The sequence below is a fragment of the Oncorhynchus masou genome, chromosome 6 (genome assembly GCF_036934945.1).
Source record: "Oncorhynchus masou masou isolate Uvic2021 chromosome 6, UVic_Omas_1.1, whole genome shotgun sequence".
In the NCBI taxonomy this organism is placed as follows: Eukaryota; Metazoa; Chordata; class Actinopteri; order Salmoniformes; family Salmonidae; genus Oncorhynchus; species Oncorhynchus masou.
In genome coordinates, this window is record NC_088217.1 from 12,952,777 (window position 1) to 12,975,047 (window position 22,271).

At 42.1% G+C, this 22,271-nt stretch overlaps 1 protein-coding gene across 3 annotated transcripts; it reads right to left on the bottom strand.

Moving 5' to 3' along the window:
• Nucleotides 1-22: 22 nt before the first annotated feature.
• pltp (phospholipid transfer protein) lies at nt 23-22,073 on the bottom strand. Of its 3 annotated transcripts, none has more exons than XM_064967567.1 (16): nt 21,915-22,073; nt 16,790-16,910; nt 12,116-12,215; nt 11,465-11,593; nt 11,075-11,230; nt 10,668-10,731; nt 10,228-10,291; nt 9,983-10,074; nt 9,483-9,659; nt 9,037-9,096; nt 8,226-8,390; nt 7,872-7,939; nt 7,684-7,726; nt 1,293-1,356; nt 1,074-1,150; nt 23-792 (listed from the first exon to the last, which is right to left on the bottom strand). In XM_064967567.1, exons 2-16 carry the CDS (start codon nt 16,893-16,895, stop codon nt 697-699), a joined length of 1,461 nt encoding a protein of 486 aa, XP_064823639.1. In that variant the 5' UTR covers nt 16,896-16,910; nt 21,915-22,073; the 3' UTR covers nt 23-696. The 3 variants fall into 3 exon arrangements, with proteins under 3 accessions (XP_064823639.1, XP_064823641.1, XP_064823638.1); XM_064967569.1 differs by lacking the exon at nt 21,915-22,073 and adding an exon at nt 21,609-21,788; XM_064967566.1 differs by lacking the exon at nt 21,915-22,073 and adding an exon at nt 18,145-18,505.
• Nucleotides 22,074-22,271: the final 198 nt, after the last annotated feature.

Consider the following 22,271-nt stretch of genomic DNA (forward strand, 5'->3'; position numbering starts at 1 on the left):
TATGATTTGGCAGCGACAAGAATGGTGTTTGGTTGTTTTATTGACTGACTTAACACTGCCGTACTGCATGTAAGGAGAACATGTTGATTGATCATTGAATACTCTGTAGGTATAAAGCCATAATTCCTTTGAACATTTCATTTCTTACACAGTATTTCCTTCCAGCTAGCTCTTCTATGGCTAATGGTAAGGAAGGTAGTCGTGTTTGTGAAAACATGTGAAGTTCTTAAGTTGACTATTACACAGTAAAGCATTGTCATTTTAAAAGGATAGTTCAGAGCTGCACAATTCCTATGAAATTACAAGGTGCATTGACATGACAATGGGCAATTACGTTAAAGGGTAAATATTGTTTTGAGTAGTACAGGCACATGACTTGGTAAGTCAGCCTGATCTCTATACAGGCAAAAGTATAAATATCTGTAAAGCACTTCAAAAATGGCAAATGGATATAAAATATGGAAGTTGCGGTATTATGGTCATCGTTATACATAAGCGTGATTTTATGTCCAATTTTTACCTCAGAAATTGGACACGTAGCCTAGCGCGTTATCTTGAAGCCTTACTGTGTGTGATCTGCATGGTTTGTTGACTTACACGTCTACATGTTGAACATAAAGAAGTGATGTTGAAATGCAGGATTGGATAGGTATCTAAGATATCTATATCCTTAGTTATTTCAGGTGGAGAAACCTCTTAGATGGCGTTCTCTGCATCAGTCTGGATTTTCCTCTCGATCATCTCCCTCAGTCCCTTGCTGAAATGTAGGTTTGCCCCGATGATGAGGTAACCCTGAAAGGTCAAGGGTGGGAAAGCTGGTTGACTGCTGTACATCAACAGGGCCATGTTCAGAAGCCAAACATTGTGTGGAACATTCCGGATGTGAAATGAGAGCCGAAGTGTGTATTCAACACAATGTAGCTCCATGACATTGGGATTGGCTGAGATGATGTTGTAGGTGGCTACGGTTGTCAAATTGTGACAATTTTCACTTACAGAAAATATTGCACCAGCAACAATTTGATAGAAGTATATTGACTGTGTTCTTGCATAACAGAAGCCTTGAAACTTACGTTATGATACTCCACCACTTCCTCTATGAAGTCCAAACCATCTGCAAGAGGGATCGAGACACCTCTCTTGGTCCAGTCTGAAATTGAATTACGGATAAAAGTTTAAATGTTTAAAGTCAACAGTCTAACAAGGAATTTCATGGGGTTCTGTTACCTGAATGTTTTATGTATATTGATGTACTGTGGGGTTACACTGATCTGCTATGAAAGGATACTTACTGTTGATGATGGGTACTATTGAGATCTGCAGCATGGTCTTCAGAGGGCCTTGTAGGGGAATAAGCTAAAGAGACAGACCAAAGGGTTTTGATATACACTGAGTATACCAAACATTAAGAACACCTTCCTAATATTATACACTGAGTATACCAAACATTAAGAACACCTTCCTAATATTGAGTTGCACCCCCCCACCTTTGCCCTCAGAACAGTCTCAATTCGTCGGGAATGGACTCTACAAGGTGTCGAAGGCGTTCCACAGGGATACTGACCCATGTTGACACCATTGCTTTCTACAGTTGTGTCCATTTGGCTGGATGTCCTTTGGGTGGTGGACCATTCTTGACACACACAGGAAACTGTTTAGCATGAAAAACCCAGCAGCGTTGCAGTTCTTGGCACAAACCGGTGTGTCATGCACCAACTACCATATCTCGTTCAAATGGACTGAAATATTTTGTCTTGCCCATTCACTCTCTGAATGGCACACATACACAATCCATGTCTCAATTGTATCAAGGCTTGAAAATCCTTACTTTAACCTGTCTCCTCCCATTTATATACACTGATTTAAAGTGGATTTAACAAGTGACAATAAGGGATCATAGTTTTCACCTGGTCAGTCTAGGAGTCATGGAAAGAGCAGGTGTTCATAATGTTTTGTATACTCAGTGTAATATTTGAAAATGACTCGATAGTGGATATTCATTATATTGAGAGAGAGAGAGGAAGATCCACCTGTATTATGTACCTGTAAGCTTTGTAACAGGGTAGGGGATACTGGACATGGTTGTCTCAGGTTGCTTGTCAAATGTGTACATTGTAACAATTTAGATTAAAATCCATCTGGCCAATTCATGTCTGCATCACAAAACATTGAGGTTAGGGGAATTGTTTGTTTTTCAAAGGTGAAATTAAAAGGATTTAAAAGGTATTTCATCAAATGATAACTTCCTTGTACAGCTACAGTAGGTTACTATGTTGATCTCCATGCAGGTCCATCACACCACGATGCTGTACCTTCAAACTACTTCTACCAGAAACTACCTCAGTGCAAGAAGGTGGATGAAAACATTCAAAATGTTGACAATTTTGTGGAATGTAAGGTATACGTTCTAAAATATGTCAATGTGGATGAAGCCCCGATAAGTATGCCAGTTATTTTACATTCAGCCTTGAATTGTATGAGTTTTATATACCAGTTGTGATCATCACTAAATCAAGAAGGGATCACTCATGAAATTAGGACTCTGCCCCTGAAAAAGTCCATGATTTTGTAAGGGATGAGAAGGACTTGGCAAACTCCCTTTGAGGGAGAGGCTGTTGTGGTCAATGAGTTCAGCTCAGTGGAACAACCTTATTCTACCAGCCAGGGCTTCTATTCTGCTGGTTCTATTTCTGATGCATTGACCAGTGAGAGAAACAAGGAGGATAACTGTTGAGGTCAGTAAAGTTCCTGTTCAATGCACAGCCATCCCATGGAATCCCGGTGGGAGGAGAAAATTATGCAACAGACCACTGCTATGTGGTGTGCTTATGAAGAGAACACGTTTCCTCAGACCAATACTAAATCATGGTCCAATTATGTCACTGAGCTATCAAGCTGAAGAGATAGCAGACCTTGGCTTGCCGGAAGGCCCTTTTTTCAGTTGATTATGACTGCTGCCCAGATGTCCAAAGGGGGATTTCTGAGTTGAATTATTCCTACAAAGAGTTGAATACCTCATTGTTCCCTGAAAATGTGTTCTCTCCACCTTAAGGTTAGGCATATGCCATTGAACATGGGTGTCAAACATACGGTCTGCAGGCCGGATGCGGCCCACAAGGGGTTCCAATCTGGCCGGCGGGTGGTTTGAGCAACAATAATATTTTGTGTGGCAGGGGGAAAATAACTTTAAATATACTTCAATATACTTTAAAATGACTGAAACCAAATTGAAACTGTGTAGAAATGATGATTTACTGACATTCATACAGTTTTTTGACTGTGTCCAGCTCACCAATAATCACCTAAATGAAAGCTTGACAGTCAAGGAGCATCGAAAATGTCACAAACGATAAATAGAGGACTATTTTTTTTTTTTTTTAAATGTGGACACCGAGTAAATATAACCAATTTCCAGTGCGGCCCTCCGGACCTCCAAGAAGGACCGGATGCAGCTCCTTGGACAAAGAGGAGTTTGACACCCCTGCCATAGGAGACCTCCAAAGGCATCCCCAAGTAAATCCAAATGATATGAAAATGCCTGTCAAAATATATACATTTTGATTCTAGACCGTAACAAAATAAACTTAGCATTATCAAGCCTTGTTCTCTGAATTCATTTCTTAATAAATCCCCCTGAAAAATAAATAAATATATAATTTACGTAAGTATTCACACCCCTGAGTCAATACTTTCTAGAAGCACCTTTTGTTAGTGATTACAGCTGTGAGTCTTTCTGGGTAAGTATCTAAGAGCTTTCCACACCTGGATTGTGTAACATTTGCACATTATTCCTTTCAAGATTCTTCAAGCTATGTCAAATTGTTTGTTGATCATTGCTAGACAACCATTTTCAGGTCTTGCCATAGATTTTCAAGTAGATTTAAGTCAAAACTGTAACTCGGCCACTCAGGAACATTCACTGTCTTCTTGGTAAGCAACTCCAGTGTAGATTTGGCCTTGTGTTTTATTGTCCTGCTGAATACTGAATTAATATCCCAGTGTCTGGTGGAAAGCAGACTGAACCAGGTTTTCCTCTAGGATTTTGTCTGTGGTTAGCTCAATTCAGTTTATTTTTTATCCTGAACAACTTCCTCGTTACCATAAGGCAGGTAGCCTAGTTGTTAAGAGCGTTGGGCCAGTAACATAAAGGTTGCTGGTTTTTGAATCCCAGAGCCGACATGGTGAACAATCTGCTGTTGTGCCCTTGAGCAAAGCACTTACCCTAATTGCTCCTGTATGTTGTTCTGGACAAGAGCGTCTGCTCAATGACGTAAATGTAATGTTAACAATTACAAGCATACCCATAACATGATGCAGCCACCACTATGTTTGAAAATATGGAGAGTGGTACTCAGTAATGTGTTGTGTTGAATTTGCCCCAAACATAACACTTTGTATTCAGGACAAAATGTTAATTGCTGGGCCTCCCGAGTGGCGTGTGGCCACTAGAGATTCTGGGTTCCAGTCCAGGGCTGCGACAGGGAGACCCATGGGGCTGCGTACAATTGGCCCAGTGTCGTCCGGGTTAGGGGAGGGTTTGGCCGGCAGGGATGTCCTTGTCCCATTGCGCACTAGCGACTCCTGTGGTGGGCCGGGCGCAGAGCACGCTGACACGGTCACCAGGTGGACAGTATTTCCTCTGACACATTGGTGCAGCTGCCTTCCGGGTTAAGCGGACATTGTGTCAAGAAGCAGTTGCGGCATGGTTGGGTTGTGTTACGGAGGACGCATGGCTCTGGACCCTTCGTCTCTCCCGAGTCCGTGTGGGAGTTACAGCGATGAGACAAGACTGTAACTACCAATTGGATACCACGAAATTGGGGTAAAAAAGAAAAGTTAATTACTTTGCCGAAGTTTTTATAGTATTACCTTTGGACACTGTGTTAACTAACCTCCAGATGCGCTTCAATGCCATACAACTCTCCTTCTGTGGCCTCCAACTGTTCTTAAATGCAAATAAAACTAAATGCATGCTCTGGTCACCATAGCAGCACCCACCTGTAGCACGCACTACAGCAGGTATATTTCACTGGTCACCCCCAAAGCCTTTCCTTCCAGTTCTCTGCTGCCAATGACTGGAACAAATTGCAAAAATCATTGCAGCTGGAGACTCATATCTCCCTCACTAACTTTAAGCATCAGCTGTCAGAGCAACTCACAGATCATTGCATCTGTAAATATCCCATCCAACTACCTCATCCCCATATTGGTATTTACATTTTTGCGCCTTTGCACCCCAGTATCTCTACTTGCACATTCATCTTCTGCACATCTATTACTCCAGTGTTTAACTGCTAAATTGTCATTATTTTGCCACTATGACCTATTTATTGCCTTACCTCCCTTATCCTACCTCATTTGCACACACTGTATATATACTTTTCTATTGTGTTATTGACTTTACGTTTGTTTATTCTTTGTGTAACTCTGTGTTGTTGTTTGTGTCGCACTGCTTTGCTTTATCTTGGCCAGGTCGCAGTTGTAAATGAGAACTTGTTCTCAACTGGCCTACCTGGTTAAATAAAGGTGAAATAAAATGTTTTTTTTTAATTAAAAAATTTAACTCTGTAACTGTTTTAAAGTCACCATTGGCCTCATAGTGAAATCCCTGAGTGGTTTCCTTCCTCTCAGGCAACTGATTTAGGAAGGATGCCTGTATCTTCGTAGTGACTGGGTGTATTGATACACAATCCAAAGTGTAATTAATAACTTCACCATGCTCAAAGGATATTCAATGTCTGCTTTTTAATTTTGACCAATCTACCAATAGGTGCACTTCTTTGCGAGGCATTGGAAAACCTCCCTGGTATTTGTGATGGAATCTGTGTTTGAAATTCACTACTCGACTGAGGGACCATACAAATACAGATGTGTGGGGTACAGAGATTAGGTAGTCATTCATAAAACATGTTAAACACTATTACTGAACACAGAGTGAGTCAATGCAACTTATTATGTGATTTGTTAAGCAAATGTTTACTCCTGAACTTATATAGGCTTGCCATAATGAAGGGGTTGAATACTTATTGACAGAAGACATTTCAGCTTTTAATTTTTAATTAATTTGTAAAAATATAGAAAAACATAATTCCACTTTGACATCATGTGTAGGCTAGTGCCAATAAATCTAAATTGTATCCATTTTAAATTCAGGCTGTAAAATCCAGAAAATCACATTGTAAGATTTTGAATGAATTTATTTGCAAATTATGGTGGAAAATAAGTATTTGGTCAATTACAAAAGTTTATCTCAATACTTTGTTATATACCCTTTGTTGGCAATGACAGAGGTCACACGTTTTCTGCAAGGTTTTCACACACTTGCTGGTATTTTGGCCTTTTCCTCCATGCAGATCTCCTCTAGAGCAGTGATGTTTTGGGGCTGTTGCTGGGCAACACGGACTTTCAACTCCCTCCAAAGATTTTCTATGGGGTTGAGATCTGGAGACTGGCTAGGCCACTCCAGGACCTTGAAATGCTTCTTACGAAGCCACTCCTTTGTTGCCCGGGCGGTGTGTTTGGGATCATTGTCATTGTCATTGTCATGCTGAAAGACCCAGCCAAGTTTCATCTTCAATGATGGAAAGAGGTTTTCACTCAATCTCACAGTACATGGCCCCATTCATTCTTTCCTTTACACGGATCAGTCGTCCTGGTCCCTTTGCAGAAAAACAGCCCCAAAGCATGATGTTTCCACCACCATGCTTCACAGTAGGTATGGTGTTCTTTGGATGCAACTCAGCATTCTTTGTCCTCCAAACACGACGAGTTGAGTTTTTACCAAAAAGTTATATTTTGGTTTCATCTGACCATATGACATTCTCCCAATCTTCTTCTGGATCATCCAAATGCTCTCTAGCAAACTTCTGACGGGCCTGGACATGTACTGGCTTAAGCAGGGGGACACGTCTGGATTTGCAGGATTTGAGTCGCTGGCGGTGTAGTGTGTTACTGATGGTAGGCTTTGTTACATTGGTCCCAGCTCTCTGCAGGTCATTCACTAGGTCCCCCTGTGTGGTTCTGGGATTTTTGCTTGTGATCATCTTGTGATCATTTTGACCCCACGGGGTGAGATCTTGCATGGAGCCCCAGATCGAGGAAGATTATCAGTGGTCTTGTATGTCTTCCATTTCCTAATAATTGCTCCCACAGTTGATTTCTTCAAACCAAGCTGCTTACCTATTGCAGATTCAGTCTTCCCAGCCTGGTGCAGGTCTACAATTTTGTTTCTGGTGTCCTTTGACAGCTCTTTGGTCTTGGCCATAGTGAAGTTTGGAGTGTGACTGTTTGAGGTTGTGGACAGGTGTCTTTTATACTGATAACAAATTCAAACAGGTGCCATTAATACAGGTAACGAGTGGAGGACAGAGGAGCCTCTTAAAGAAGTTACAGGTCTGTGAGAGCCAGAAATCTTGCTTGTTTGTAGGTGACCAAATACTTATTTTCCACCATAATTTGCAAATAAATAAATAAAAAATCCTACAATGTGATTTTCTGGATTTTTTTTCTCATTTTGTCTGTCATAGTTGAAGTGTACCTATGATGAAAATTACAGGCCTCTCTCATCTTTTTAAGTGGGAGAACTTGCACAATTGGTGGCTGACTAAATACTTTTTTGCCCCACTGTATATGGTCAGAATTGTAAGAGAGAGAAAGACAGGAGGACAGCGCACAGAATCTTACCGCCAGTGATTCCAAAGCAGACTGGTTGGAGAAGATTTTAAACCTGTCGATAAAAACAGAATACTTTCTGAATTTGCCTGTGCCTGTGATGCTACAGTGATATGCCGTGCGTGCGTGCGTGCGTGCGTGCGTGCGTGTGTGCGTGCGCGTGCGCATGCGTCCATGTGAATGAATGCATGCCTGCCTACCTCCTCAAGTCTGCAAGGACAGCCAGTCTCTTGCCCTTCATGGACACCTTGGCATTGAATTTGGCCTCCTGCAAGGAACAGAAAGAAAAGCTTTATCAGCGCGCTGGTCTTCACCCTTCCTCCCTGCTTTTCTTGAGGAAATCACAGTTCTGACAGGGTAACACTGATGAGAGCAATGAGCTATTCACTCACTTCCATATCAGTGATTACCTCAATGAACAGAGGAAGGACTCATTTTAAACCATATGTATCCTTCCGTTCTCCAGATGTCAAACCATTCTAAATGGACTTCCTTTGGATCCTTTTTTTTATCAGTAACTGACAAATGAACAACATGAGAAGACAAGACCTCACCATGGTCATGCTACTGAGCTGCACGGGCGCCGCGCCGGGCGGCAGCACCATCACCGTGGCGATGGCGGTGACGGCCACAGTAGCCCCGGAGGTCTTGATGGTAGTCTTGGGGGCAGAGTTCAACTCCAGTCGCAGGGAGATAGGGTACTCCACCAGGGCTGGGTTCTGAGATAAACACACACACGCACAAACAAACGACCACAAGCATGCACACACGCGTGTGTAACAGAGTTAAGAATGTGCTGTAAACTCACTCCACAGCTAACTTGAAATTTCGCCGAGCTATCCAATTTGTACCTTTTGTATAGATCAACCGGTTGGTACGTTGTCAAGCAGGACGCACTGGCGTACCACACACCCCCACAAACCTCCGCAGAGAGCATATGAACATGTCATAAGCCATGACAAAAATGTTTAGAATAGCAGGTCTACATTATCTCAGCCACATTGCAAAATGTGTAGAATAGCATGAGATTAGCTGTAAAACTGCAAATCGTTCCCTCTGCCCCATGGAAAAATGAGAAGAATTGCAGGAAGTTAGCTGTTTCCCAGCGAAAAACTATAATAATTGTTTTAATTATTATTATTATTATTATTATTATTTGGGGGTGGGGCCTTGCTCAGACATTGTTGCCCCCCCCCCCACTCCCAATGGAGGAGGATATACTGTGAGAAGCACACTGACTTTGGTTTCACGTGCAAACACAAACACAGGAGTGAGTGAGTGAGTGAGTGGAATGCAAAAGTAGAATTGAATGTCTGGACCCTATTTGTGGAGGCATCAGGTAACATTCGTGACATACATACTCACCATCATCATAATGGTGCCAAAATAGGTTGTCCTGAGGAGCATCTCCAGATCCTTTGGCATCTGAGAACATAGTATTCAACAGCCATATAATTGCATGTATTTGAAATGACTATATTCATGTCATATTACTACCAGAACAATACTGGTAAAATAAATAATCATAAATTCCATTTTTTACTATATAGATTTGCTTAATGATTGGGTTTGCGGCAGATCACCTTATTATGTGAAAAGGTGCAGTACCAATCATGACTCAACTGCTTATTAAAATCTGTGTCAACATGTCTGACTGGACCTCTGATGCATACCCCAGTTGTCAGGCCAATATAGAATAATTTACACCTTGGAGCTAAGAATAACTGAAGTAATGTCATATGTAGGCTAAAGTGCAGGGGAGAGAATAGGGTTGCAACACATAACAGCAGACCGTCCGGTCTCATACTCACGCGCTCGTTGGCGATATTCATTTGGAATATGCCAGCTTTATAATAGGAGTACAACCCACTGTCAAAGAAGTACTCAGACAGACCCAGGTACACCATTCGATCGTACTCTCTCACGATTGGGTTGACGGCATAGTTGACCAAGGTGTTGTTCTCGTTCCCGAGCTCAAAGAACATGCCCTGTGTGGCCCAGAAAGAGAGATGAGAGAAGAGAGTGAGAGATGGAAAAATAGGTTTCCACTTTATTTGAGGGGGTACCTACATAAAGGTTTCATAACACATGACTGAGCAGTTCAATTATGTCAACAACTGCATGTGACATTACTGTGACATAACAAAAATATCAACTTGTATGCACTGGTTATGAATGCATAATGTGTGAATTTGAGTGTGTTACCCTTCCAATAAAGTGTTTAATATCCAAAACATACCTACATAATATAGACATGATATGGCCACAATGCATGAGACTAATGCATAGGTAGCTAGACTATCTCACTCACCCTGAAATCCATGTCAAGACTCCTTGAAGTCACCACTGGGTCACTTAGGAGAGAGTAGTCGATCCCCACGTACTTATCCACTTCAGTTCGCACTGGATAGGTTCAAATCAAAGCAAACACACAATTATCTTTGGGGCGTGCAAAAGTTATTTTCAACACTTATGGTCAGAGAAGTAATTTATGGTCAGAGATGTTTATAACCAATCTCTCAAGGCATTTGCCAATGAACCACTGCACTATATTACCTGGAATTGTCTCCAACAAAGAGTTGATTACAACCAAACCAGCGTGGTTCATGGCAGGGCAGATCTATGAAAACAGCAGACGTGTTAAAGTAACAGTCCAGAATTATAATTATAAAACTATAAACTTATATTATAAAATTATAAAATTATATTGTAAAATTATAAAATTATATTATAAAATTATAAAATTATATTATAAAATTATATTATAAAAGTATAATTATAAAATTATAATTCCGTGTGTTAAAAAGCAGCCTTTGTGTCTACCCCAATTTGCCATATTCACTCTCAACCAAACGGTGTGGGCGTGACAGTCATCGTACATATTCATGATCAGTAAACAGCTGATTTGCCAGCTCAGCCAATGAGTATTTAGTCGTAGGTGTTGCCATGTTGTAGTAACCAGCGTTCTAGAATTAAATCAACTGATCTGTCAGCACCTGTTGGTTTAGAAGGAAGCGCATTCCTGTGGTCAAGAACGTCGCCAAGAAGTCATACACCCTCCTGCAAAGGAGTAAAGCAGAGTTCAATTACACGCAGAGACGTATATCTAAGTACATGAATCTGATTACACCCACTCATGTCAAAAAATTCACTAGCTGAAAAACACTGCTTACTAGCCTACATCACCGCAATTAGTCTCTCTTGATTCATGACAGACTAATAGCTCCACATTGCCCGCAATATTTGGTTCTCTGCCTTTTAGATCATAATGAATACAATTAGTATAGACAAGGATAAGCTGATCCTAGATCAGTACTCCTACTCTAAGATATGTGATACATATGGCCTCTGGTCAAGAAATGAGCTCAAAGTATCCCCCCAAAAACCTATCAACATGATTTACCCTAAGGTGCCAGTGAACTTCATTTTCATTTTGCCGATGGACGCATCACAGGTAATGTTGGAGATCTTGAGACGGCCCAACTCATCTTTGGTCATGTGCAGGACAGTGTGGATGTTCACGCCTTCTGCAGAGGCATTGATGGCTCCCGTGTCATAGCTACAAGACCATAGAGAAGAAACCTTCTCAGATCATCATCATCATGATCATCAACATAATCATCTCAACCATATTTAGCACCAGAAGGAAGATAAGTCATCAATCGAGCCTACCTCTGTATGACTGAACTCCTCGAGGCTGTACAATATACCATTGTGAGTATTTCCCCGCAGGCATAATCTTATATACAAACCCATTATTTTCTTGTAAAATCCGTTAGAGAGAAGGACTTACAAGAACCAATACAGGATGCGTCTCTGGAAGCTGAGGGCAATGGACGAGTTCTGCACCTCGAAGAGCAGTCCCAGACCAGGCTGAAATGCCAGGTCTGCGTAGGTCAGGTTCAACTCATTTATTTTCACCCTGAACCACAGGAAGGAAGACAATTGGATCAGTGCTTGGGCTGATACTAGGAATTCACTAGGAATTCACTTGAAATTCACTAGAAGTTCCCTTTTGTTAGCCACATTCTTGTAGCCTGGTTGCCAGTTGGTTGAAGTTGACCAAAGCAGAAACAGTGTATGGGTAGCAATACTGTCTATCAGAGTTGATTTTACAAGAACCCAGATTTCTAGAAGATGACCCATAAAGTTAGCTACTGGACTTTCTTTTACAAAAGATTAAGAAGTTCTAGCCTCGTAGACCAGACAGATAACTTTGCACACCTTTCTTTTTCACTTCACGTGGTGAGCGAAGCCCTCTGGTATGTATCTTTCAAAAGAGGGTATTCAGTTGCTGAACTTTATAGGTCATCTTCTAGAAATCCAGTCAGACACTACCCACAGTTCATTAATAGGCACAGATGTCAAAGAATCATGAGCCATTGGAACATAGCGGCAGCAACTTTGGATCGTTAAGGTGGATGGATCCCAGCTCAGGGCTTACTCATTGATGGTGTACTCGAAGCGGCCCTCATTGCCCTTCATCTCTGGCATGGTGATGTTGCTCAGTTCCTCCACCACAAACTTCTGAGTCTCGTACTTCACTGAAAGGCAGGTTTGAAAGAGTTAAGTTTAGTCTAAAGCTACATAGCCAATGCCTTAAGAAGACAGCCCACACAACTAAGAGGATTTAAGTGGATTAAGGCGCTTTGTTTGGGTAATGGAGGCTAAAGTAGAGCAAAATCCCGATAGTGACAATGCAGTGGAGGTGACGTCTTCCTTTGGTCAAGACTAAAGACGTTCCAGGACCATTTGATTTATTTTACCTTTATTTAACTAGGCAAGTCAGTTAAGAACAAATTCTTATTATCAATTACGGCCTAGGAACAGTGGGTTAGCTGCCTGTTAAGGGGCAGAACGACAGATTTGTACCTCGTTAGCTCGGGGATTTGAACTTGCAACCATTCAGTACTCTGATGAAAACGTAACGTTATGACTACAGCTACTGTTCACTGAAGGAACTAAAATCGTGCCTGACAAGGCCAATGAAATCTGCACCTCGCTGGAAGCTCTTCACAGAGCCCAGAAACGGTCGGTGTGGGGCCTAACAGGGGTTTTACCTCTCCTCCAGGGAACAGTAGTTAAAGTCATAACGTTACGTTGCCTTTCAGTCAGTCATCTTCGGTACAACATATTATGTGGAAATGGAATCCCACCCTAAGCCGACCCCAAGGGTAGTAAATAAAACGGCCCACGGCAGACCACACAGAACTGACCTGGGTATTGTGTACACGACATGCTGTCTAGTGATTTCCCCTGTCCCCACTGTAAGCACACTGTTGGCTACACTGGTAGCAGTGACATCCAAGCGATAAAACCTCACAACAGTGTGTGGTGATGCCCAACTCACCACAGCACAAATACTGTATTTCCTACAGTCAACCCTTAAATTTGACCTAGATAGTTTGTGTGTATTCATTGATATTTAGGCTTCGCGTGCCTTTAATTTTTTTTATGTAGTTCTGTCCTTAAGCTGCTCTTGTCTATGGATGTTCTGTATTATGTTACATGTTTTGTGTGGACCCCAGGAAGAGATTAGCTGCTGCTTCATACGTGAACTACGCTCTGTAGTGCCTTGCCAAGCAGTTGCCATTACAAGAGGTGATGCAGCCAGTCAAGATGTTCTTAATGGTGCAGCTGTAAAACTTTTTTGAGGATCTGAGGTCCCATGCCAAATCTTTTCAGCCTCCTGAGGGGGAGGCTGTGTTTTGACCACGATAGGTCCTAAGTGAGGTGACACCGAAGTGTTTAAAGCTCTCGATCTGATCCACTACAGCCCCGTCAATGTGGACAACAGGGGGAAATGTGTAAAAGAGAGTACGAGTGTGTCAGTTATCAATGAAGTGTTCAGGTCCCTCATCGAGAGAAACATATGACAAAGAGTGCTTCTTTGCGATGCTTAAAGATCTACGTTGGCCCTGCCGAACATTTCATATATCTGGGAGACCCCCCAGGGGTGTACCCACCACTCCTAAGAGAGAGGGGCCCACCTGGACAGAAGATCTGTGCCCGAGTTGAGGAAACCATAGAGAAGCGAGAACATGTGAGCGCTGCTCCACAGCAATAAACTAAGTTTAGGAGGGAGAGAGACTGAGTCCCTCACCGTCTGTTGGTGTATGGCACCACCACCATAAATATTGCCGGCTCTGCCCATCACAAGCCAGCCTGACACAGGCGGGAAGAAGCGCTCGAGCACCAGATACACCATTAGGAGCTCCAGATAATTGATATGCAGTGCGCTCTGCCATCTATAAGTCACCCCAACCTCGGGGTGAATGTGTCTGTCATGACCTCCCTGTGGGGTACAACTGAAACCATGGTAACCCCCTGACAATAACAGAGGGTCCCACCCGGTTGGCCCGGGCCCGTAGGCCTGACAAGGACACCTGAAGCGAATGGTTTAGGCTGTGAAAGAAGTGAAAGACTATCACTCAGCGCTGGAAAATCATGTTCGCATGATCCAGAGCAATACCGCGCATGCACACCATTGGTTGGAGCAGACAGTGAGCCTCCTGTCAAGTGCCATCTGACAGGGAGGAACGCCACCTTGTAGAAAGAGATTGGTTATTTTTCCCTTTCCACCACTCACGAGCACCATGTGTCTGAATGTGGAGAAGGGACACTTTTCATTGAAGCCACATGTGGGAGATGCAACACTTTTGACACCCGTGCACACTGTGGAACTTTGGGTTGACACAACTGTGTTTGCCTGAAGCCCGGTCTAGTCTGGGTTCGGGGGCTCCATCAATCAATGACGTACCCTGATTGGCAGTCTCACTTGGAGTTACTTCTGTCACAACAAGCTTCACTCTGTTTAGGCGGCAAGAGAGAGGGCGACCAGGTTCTGTGGGTATCCCCCCGTCGCCTGTGTCTGCCTTGGCTCAGCACCACTTGCCTCTCTTCCCAGACTTATCAATGAATGGTACGTGTCCCACATCAGTGATCAGATCTTACATAGACTTTTGAGACCAGGCTAGCTTACAAGTGTTCCACAGCATGCTAGCCAGGTTAACCTCGAGGTTAGAGCGAAAGGTCACTAGTTCGAATACTGGAGTCGACAAGGTGAAAAATCTGTCGCTGTTCCCTTGAGCAAAGCAGTTAACCCTAATTGCTCCAGGGGTGCTGTACAATGGGGACCCTGGCTGTGACCCCACTCCCTCAGGGGGAGTTGAGATCCACAAAAAAAAAACATATTTCCAATACACACGTGTGTAACAAGACAAATATAAGCAACACCCAACTTATTATTAAAGATGCGACCTGGAACCCAGCGCTGAGCCGCACGCAAACAAAAAAGACCCAGGGTCATTTTTTTATCATGGAGGTTATCATACCCTCCAGTCATAGGTACCAGTGTCACAGCACCTTGTAACCCAGCTGGAAAAGGGACAGACAGCTCTGAAAAATGTCTCCCTTCTGTGGTAACAGACAGGGATGATTCGTAATGGAATCTAATTCCCAGGAATGAAACCAATCGCCCATAGAACCCATATATACCTATTGAACCCTGTGAACGGGGTAACATAGGTGGCTTTAAACATGAACAAACTTCCAATTAAGGTATGCTTCCGTGAGACTGTAGAGCCTGGATGAAGCCCGGACCCTTATGGACACAGGGGGCTCCGACAATGGCTGACTTAGCACCCCATTTGGCCTTCCGTAAGCAAACGTGGGGGCACATCACAGTAATGTTTTTGTGGAGGGACGCACTGGTCGCTCGCTCCGGGGGGTTACCCGTGCAAGTGCTCGGAGGATGCTACCTTGTCGGAGGTGTGTGCAAGCCCTGCTTCCTCCACTCCCTCCAACTTCAGGAATTGTAAATAGGAATGGGATTGCCTCTAACACCAGGGGAACGCTAGTAGGCTTCATTCGCCAGAAGTTATGCATGCTAGTTGATGTTAGCCATGAGGCTTGTATGCTATGCTAGGCTAGCTAGCCTATTTGACTGCAATATGGTCCATTTAGAATAACCATGTGACTGAACGCTAGCGACATACACTAAACAAGATAGCTACTCAAGCAATTCCATCGTTAGGAAGCCAGAATAGCTAGAAGGAGCTAGCTCATCTCGGCAAGTTAGCTAACCTGGCTAGCATGCTGTGCAGCATTTGTTAGCTAGCCTGGCCTTGAAAGTCTATGTAGGACCCGGATCACTGAGATGGAACCTGGACCGTTCATTGATAAGTCTGGGAAGAGAGGCAAGCGGTGTTAAGGAATTTCACCATGAGGCCAATGGTGACTTTAAAACAGTTAAAGAGATAATGGTTGTGATAGGAGAAAACAGAGGATGGATCAACAACATTGTAGTTACTCCACAATACTAACCTAATTGTCAGAAGGAGAAGAAGAAAGCCTGTACAGAATACAAATATTCCAAAACATGCATCCTGTTTGCAACATGGCACTAAAGTAATACTGCAAACATTTTGGCCAAGCAATTCACTTTTTGTCATGAATAGCAACACATTACTGAGTACCACACTTCATATTTTCAAGCATGGGGTGGGCTGCATCATGTTATGGGTGTGCTGGTCGTCTGCAAGGACTAGGGGGTTTTTCAGGATAAAAAGAAATGGAATAAAGCGAAGCACAGGCAAAATCCTAAGGAAGATCTGGTTCAGTCTGCTTTCCAATAGACACTGGGTGACAAATTCACCTTTCAGCAGGACAAGAACCTAAAACACAAGGCAAAATCTACACTGGAGTTGCTTACCAAGAAGACAGTGAATGTTCGAGTTACAGTTTTGACTATAATCGTCTTGAAAATCTATGACGATTTTAAAATGGCTGTCTAGAAATGATCATCAACCAACTAGACAGTTTGAAGAATTAAAAGAAGAATAATGTGCAAATATGTTGCACAATCTAGGTGTGCAAAGCTCTAAGAGACTTACCCAGAAAGACTCACAGCTCTAATCATTGCCAAAGGCAATTCTAACATGTATTGACTCAGGAGTGTGAATACTTATGTAAATGAGATATTTCTGTATTTCATTTTCAATAAACAATTAATTTAATCTATTTTGAATTCAGGCTGTAACACAACAACATGTAGAATAAGTCAAAGGGTATGAATACTTTCTGAAGGCACAGAGTGTTTTTGTTGTCAATTTCTTACACATTTCGAGGCCTCTGTTTGTGATCCGGATCTTGCAGCCTGGCGGCTCTGCTGCTGACATCGCAACGATGAGAAGGAAGAGGATAGACACCGTGCAGGAAGCCATCACGACTCACTCAACCTGCAGGGAGTCAAAACACACAGACAGACAGAGAGTGGGCAAGGATCCAGTCACCTCAAAGATCAAACACTAAATACTAGGGTTGGGTTTCCCAAAAGCATCATAGCACTGTGATCGTTTTTAATACATTTTATTTCAATTGAATTAACCCCCCTAGAGTCTAAGCCGGGGGGTGGGGTGAGTTATTTACTAAACTAATATAAGTAATTGTTTTAAAATTGTCATACCAAGGATCATTTAGCTATTTGGTTTAAAATTACACATATTACACCCTTTTTTTAGGCACTAAACTACTTCTATATGCTTCCATTCATTTTATAAACTGGTACCAGGCTGTCTTCAGACGATTATGGTGTTGCTTGTGGGCGTCCGAGAGCAAAACAACCAAGCCCAAACAGTTCTATGCTATAGACAGAAGTTGGTAGATCAGTGGTACCGACTTCAGGCGAGTCTCGTGACGGTTGTGGGACATTTTCGTGAGAAGAACAATTTTCGGGATGTCTCATGGTCTGACAACACCGATGTAGCTCTGCCACCTTTCACCGCAGATGAAAATGAAAAGGAGTGATTTATTGTTGGTGACGAGCTTTCTGGGGTTGCATCAATCTCCCTCGAAACTAAGGAGATAATAACATAATTCATTCAGTTCCTATGAACCACATTGGCACTTTATTCCATGAAACTGAATTACACAATATTATCCAGAAGTCATCGAGGTCATCAACTTATATATCATCTAATAAATGTATTAAAAATATTAAATATTAAAGTCAAAGGTTATGAATGCCTTTTAGAGGAACTATTTGCACTGCGTATCTCAATGTTCTTCTCTCACCATTGTCCTGCAACAGTGAAAATGCACAGAATCCATGGACATAGATGATTATTAAACATGTACATTTTCACCCCTTATATTTTCACAAAGATAGGCAGTTAAGATGTACTGGGACAATGTACACACTACCGAACTGCTCTGAGTAATAAAGTCCTCTCAAACAACAACACTCATTGTGTCCCTTGTATTTACAATAACATATCTAATTTTAAGCTAATTTGTGTATTCATATCATCAACCTTGCTTGCAGATGTTTTATAGTAATTCAGATATCAATGTAGTTATTACTTCTTGTCCTGTACATCACTAAGGCTCTTAGCCCTCTTTATCTCCATCACAAGCAAGAATTCCAAGATGCATTTCTCCTCCCTGACAAAATCCTGCACCAAAATCTCTTACCTCAATAACGGAGGGTCTGTGGAAGCCAAATAAAAGAGAAAAACAAAGAAACCCCCTAAATGTTGTCTTCTTTACAGTATCTCCACAGTGTGCAATTCAAACGCTGCTGATTCCCTGTCCTGCTGTAACATGTACGGCTGCTAAGTAGGTGAGTCAGAAAGAGAGAGAATGTGTGTGTGTGTGTGTGTGTGTGTGTGTGTGTGTGTGTGTGTGTGTGTGTGTGTGTGTGTGTGTGTGTGTGTGTGTGTGTGTGTGTGTGTGTGTGTGTGTGTGTGTGTGTGCGTGCGTGCGTGCGTGCGTAGCTGCACAGCTCTTTGTCTTGTTTAACAGCAGGGGCAGCAGTTAGTTCTAGTAACCCCCGACAGTGAGGAACAGAAAAGGTTTGAAGGAGAGCAGGATGTTCGTTGACCCGTAAGGTTTTAGGAGGGACTGCTGGACAACCCACCCCCGCTGCCAAACCCATTTCATTTAGACTCTCACAGTTTAAACTCATACAAACGGCTAACTCAACAAACTTAATCTCCCTAAAGACCTTTCCCCTTGAATGGACAATTTACAATTTCCTCACCCCTTTCTTAGAATCTGTACAGGGGCCAAAGATTGCAGATTCCTAGAAGGGGTGAGGGGGAGAAACTTTGTGTAAACTCCTGCCTGTACTCTGTCTCTAAATGTTGTATATCACGAGCAGAATCATATCACTAAGTATGTGTAAATGTAGTTGGCAAATAAAGGTGATTCTGATCATAAACAGAGTCTTCTTCACAACAACAGTGACCACCACACAAGGATAAGTGCACCTACATCATAAAACCACCAAGTGTTTAAAAGCGTTACTAATTGAGTGATTTATGAATGGTCAAATGCTGGTGGCCAAAGCTTGAGAATTATTGAGGGTGATGGCAAGATGGCACATGTTCCAGAGTCAGTTTGACACAGGCTATTTTCCCAACATCCATATTTTTTTATTGTGTTGAAACCATGTCATCTATTGTATATCATCCACCATCCCCCAGTTATCTCACTCCAGGCAACTATTTTGGCTGATGGGAAACAAGTGTTTCGCAATGGAGGAGAGTGTGGGTGCTTCAGTTCATACACACAACCCGCAATAACATCTGCTAAACACGTGTATGTGACCGATACAGTTTTATTTGATTTGTTTTGATAAGTGTACGGTCGTATCCAGGCCAATGACCAATAGAGAACTCTGAGTGAAGAGTTCTGGGAACAGGGCACGTGTGTGTGTGTGTGCCAGACCCAAACCCTAACAACAGCCCATATTGTGCTTCATGAGAGGTGCTGTATTCATGCCCTTTTGTGTTAAGTTAAAGTTAACCATACTCATGTAGTTACAGGTCATCAGCACACATAGGCAAGAGCAGCCTCTCAAGAAAGAGCAGCCCCTCAAGAAAGAGCAGCCAAAAAACTAAACGAATCAACAAACTTGCTAGATACTCTTAACTAACTAGCAAAGCAAACGAGTGATGTTACAGTGTGTTTTGCATCAAGTTTTGTCACTTGAATAAGATATTCTGCAGAGCATGTTAGAGTTGACTGATTCAACACCTGCTGTAGAACTATATAAGGATGTGTATCCATGGCCGGCCCCAGGTATAAAGCTATATAAGCGGTTGCTTAGTGCCCCTGGCCACTAGGGGGCCCACCCCAAAAAAACATATATATTTTTATGAACTCAGTGTTAGAATAGTAGAATACACAAGGTGCCATTTCAAAAGTTGATTATACAGCATCAGTTTTTCTCTTGTTAAGTTAGTCACTGGCAGTCACTCAATTAGCCATGTCAGCTAACAATTTTTATATTAGTCTAGCCAGCGATGTCGTAATCATGCACGAATACCGACTGGGCACACAGGACATATACCCAGGGCCCCTGAACTCTAGGGGGCCCCCTTTGATTTTGTTAGTCAATCTCAGTCAGATATCATTAACATATAATATCTATTGGCAAAATGTGTAGAATTACAGGAAATTAGCTTTAAAACTGAAAACATTTCTCTCTCCACCCCATGGCTAAATGAGTATAATTGGCTGGAATATGTTATTACATTGCTAAACTTCTCTCTGCACCATGGCAAAACGTGTAGAATTGCAGAAAGTTGTATTAAAATGTTAACATTTTCTCTACTCCCCATGGCGAAATGTTGATAATTGCAGGAAATGTATTTTAAAACCAAAATGTTCTCTCCGCTGTCAAGGGGGGGGTCTAAAATGGTTTGCCCGCGAGGTGGGAGGGCCCCCCAACTAAATCTCGCTTAGGGCCCCCAAAAGGCATGGTCCGGCCCTGTGAGTATGAGTCATAAGGACTCAAAGCCTCAGCTCCTATTTCAATGGAAGGAAAGTGTACCCAAATGCACTTTAGCTCAGCTTGAACAAAAAGGGAATCAGGTGCTCGACCGAGAGACTTGAAAATCCCCCCCAAAATTCTTCACCCAGGACACTTCAACAGTGTGACTACCCCAAAAAATATTCCTTCACCCAGGACACTTCAATGGGGTGACTATACAAGAAAGTAAAATGTAAAACAAGGAGCTCTCTGTTTCTGCACAGATCCGATTATTTATTGATGGAACATATGCCTAAAAGTATTTCAAAGTTATTCATAGCTTATGCTTTGTAATTTGCTGGCCAAATTATTACTTTTTTTGAGCCAAGATGAGCTGCAATACTGCCATCTTTGGTTATTGAGCCAAGATGAGCTGCAATACTGCCATCTTTGGTTATTGAGCCAAGATGAGCTGCAATACTGCCATCTTTGGTTATTGAGCCAAGATGAGCTGCAATACTGCCATCTTTGGTTATTGAGCCAAGATGAGCTGCAATACTGCCATCTTTGGTTATTGCCGGGGTATCGTTTCACTATTTTTCAAGTGATCAGTCTCTTTTTTTCAACTTTCAACATCTTCCATGGACCATCTCAAAGTTAGAATTTGATCAATAGTCAAACACAGCACTTTCATTTTCACTAGTGGTCCTTATCAATTAAGCTTTAACTTACATAGTCGCATACACTAAATTGAAACACAGAAGACTGTATTGAGAATTTACCAAACATCTGTCATCTCAGTGTTGGAATCAATGTAAGAAGACATAATAATACATAATTACAGTAACCATAGGATTTAAATACAGACTGCTTAACCACTGTGTACATAAACAGTATTTTCAACATCCACTTAATACCCTTTTAATCCACTTAATACCCAACATCCACTTAATACCAGTTTGTAGCCCCTTACTTTGTGAATCCTTGCTAGTTCGTTCTGTTGCGTCATCCCAAATCATAAAACACAAATCCAAACCTGTCTGGAAAAAGTGCAGCATTGAGTTCTGTTCCATCTCATATTACCTAAATTAAAATCAGCAAGATATACGTTTCTAACGATGATAACATTCTTTCAAGTCTTTGTTAGTAGACTATACCTGAAAGTCATACCCACACTCACCTTTGCTTGTGCCATTGTGGAGTTGGCACAGAGAAGTTTCATGTTTTATTAGTCGTATGTATGGTGATACATCTTCCAATGAAATTCTTACTTGCAGGTTCCTTCTCAACAATGCAACAACAATAAGAAGTAATACAAGTTTTTGTCCTCCCAACTCAAATCATCAAATCCTGGGGACTGTGAATTCTGAGCTTGCTTGGTCTGTCTACCACCTTTGTGCAGACTTTCCATCTTATAAAATATATTTTCCTTCCCCATCCCTCCTTCCCCCCTAAATGGGCTTACACAATAAACTGCAATACTTACAGTGTGTTATTGGCAATATCTCTGTGGCAAATTAGTTGACCCGGCTCCCAAGGGTTTCCCTGGTTCAAATACTTGTTCCTGCTTACAGCTTCAATGACTGGAGGGATGTTGAAGTGACTCTCTCCCTCTAATCTACACAAACACTCTATCTTTCTTCATCCTTTGTCTATATAGGCAAGTTGTGGAGAAAGGGGAGTGACTCGCTTTGTATAGGTCACATGACTTGTGGCTATTGTGATGACAGTACCCACTGGTGCACAGATGTCAATTCAACATGTAGCCTTTTCCACGTTTGGTTTAATGTAATTTTGTTGAAATGACATAGAAACAACTTTGATTCAACCTGTGTGTGCCCAG

Excerpts from the sequence above, each read along its gene's own strand:
- pltp (XM_064967567.1), bottom strand. The coding sequence starts at position 16,895 with ATGGCTTCCTGCACGGTGTCTATCCTCTTCCTTCTCATCGTTGCGATG. Across the intron at positions 12,216-16,789 it reads AAACAGAGGCCTCGAAATGT|TGAAGTACGAGACTCAGAAG; the intron begins GTAAGAAATTGA and ends CCTGCCTTTCAG. Across the intron at positions 9,660-9,982 it reads GTCTTGACATGGATTTCAGG|GGCATGTTCTTTGAGCTCGG; the intron begins GTGAGTGAGATA and ends TGGGCCACACAG.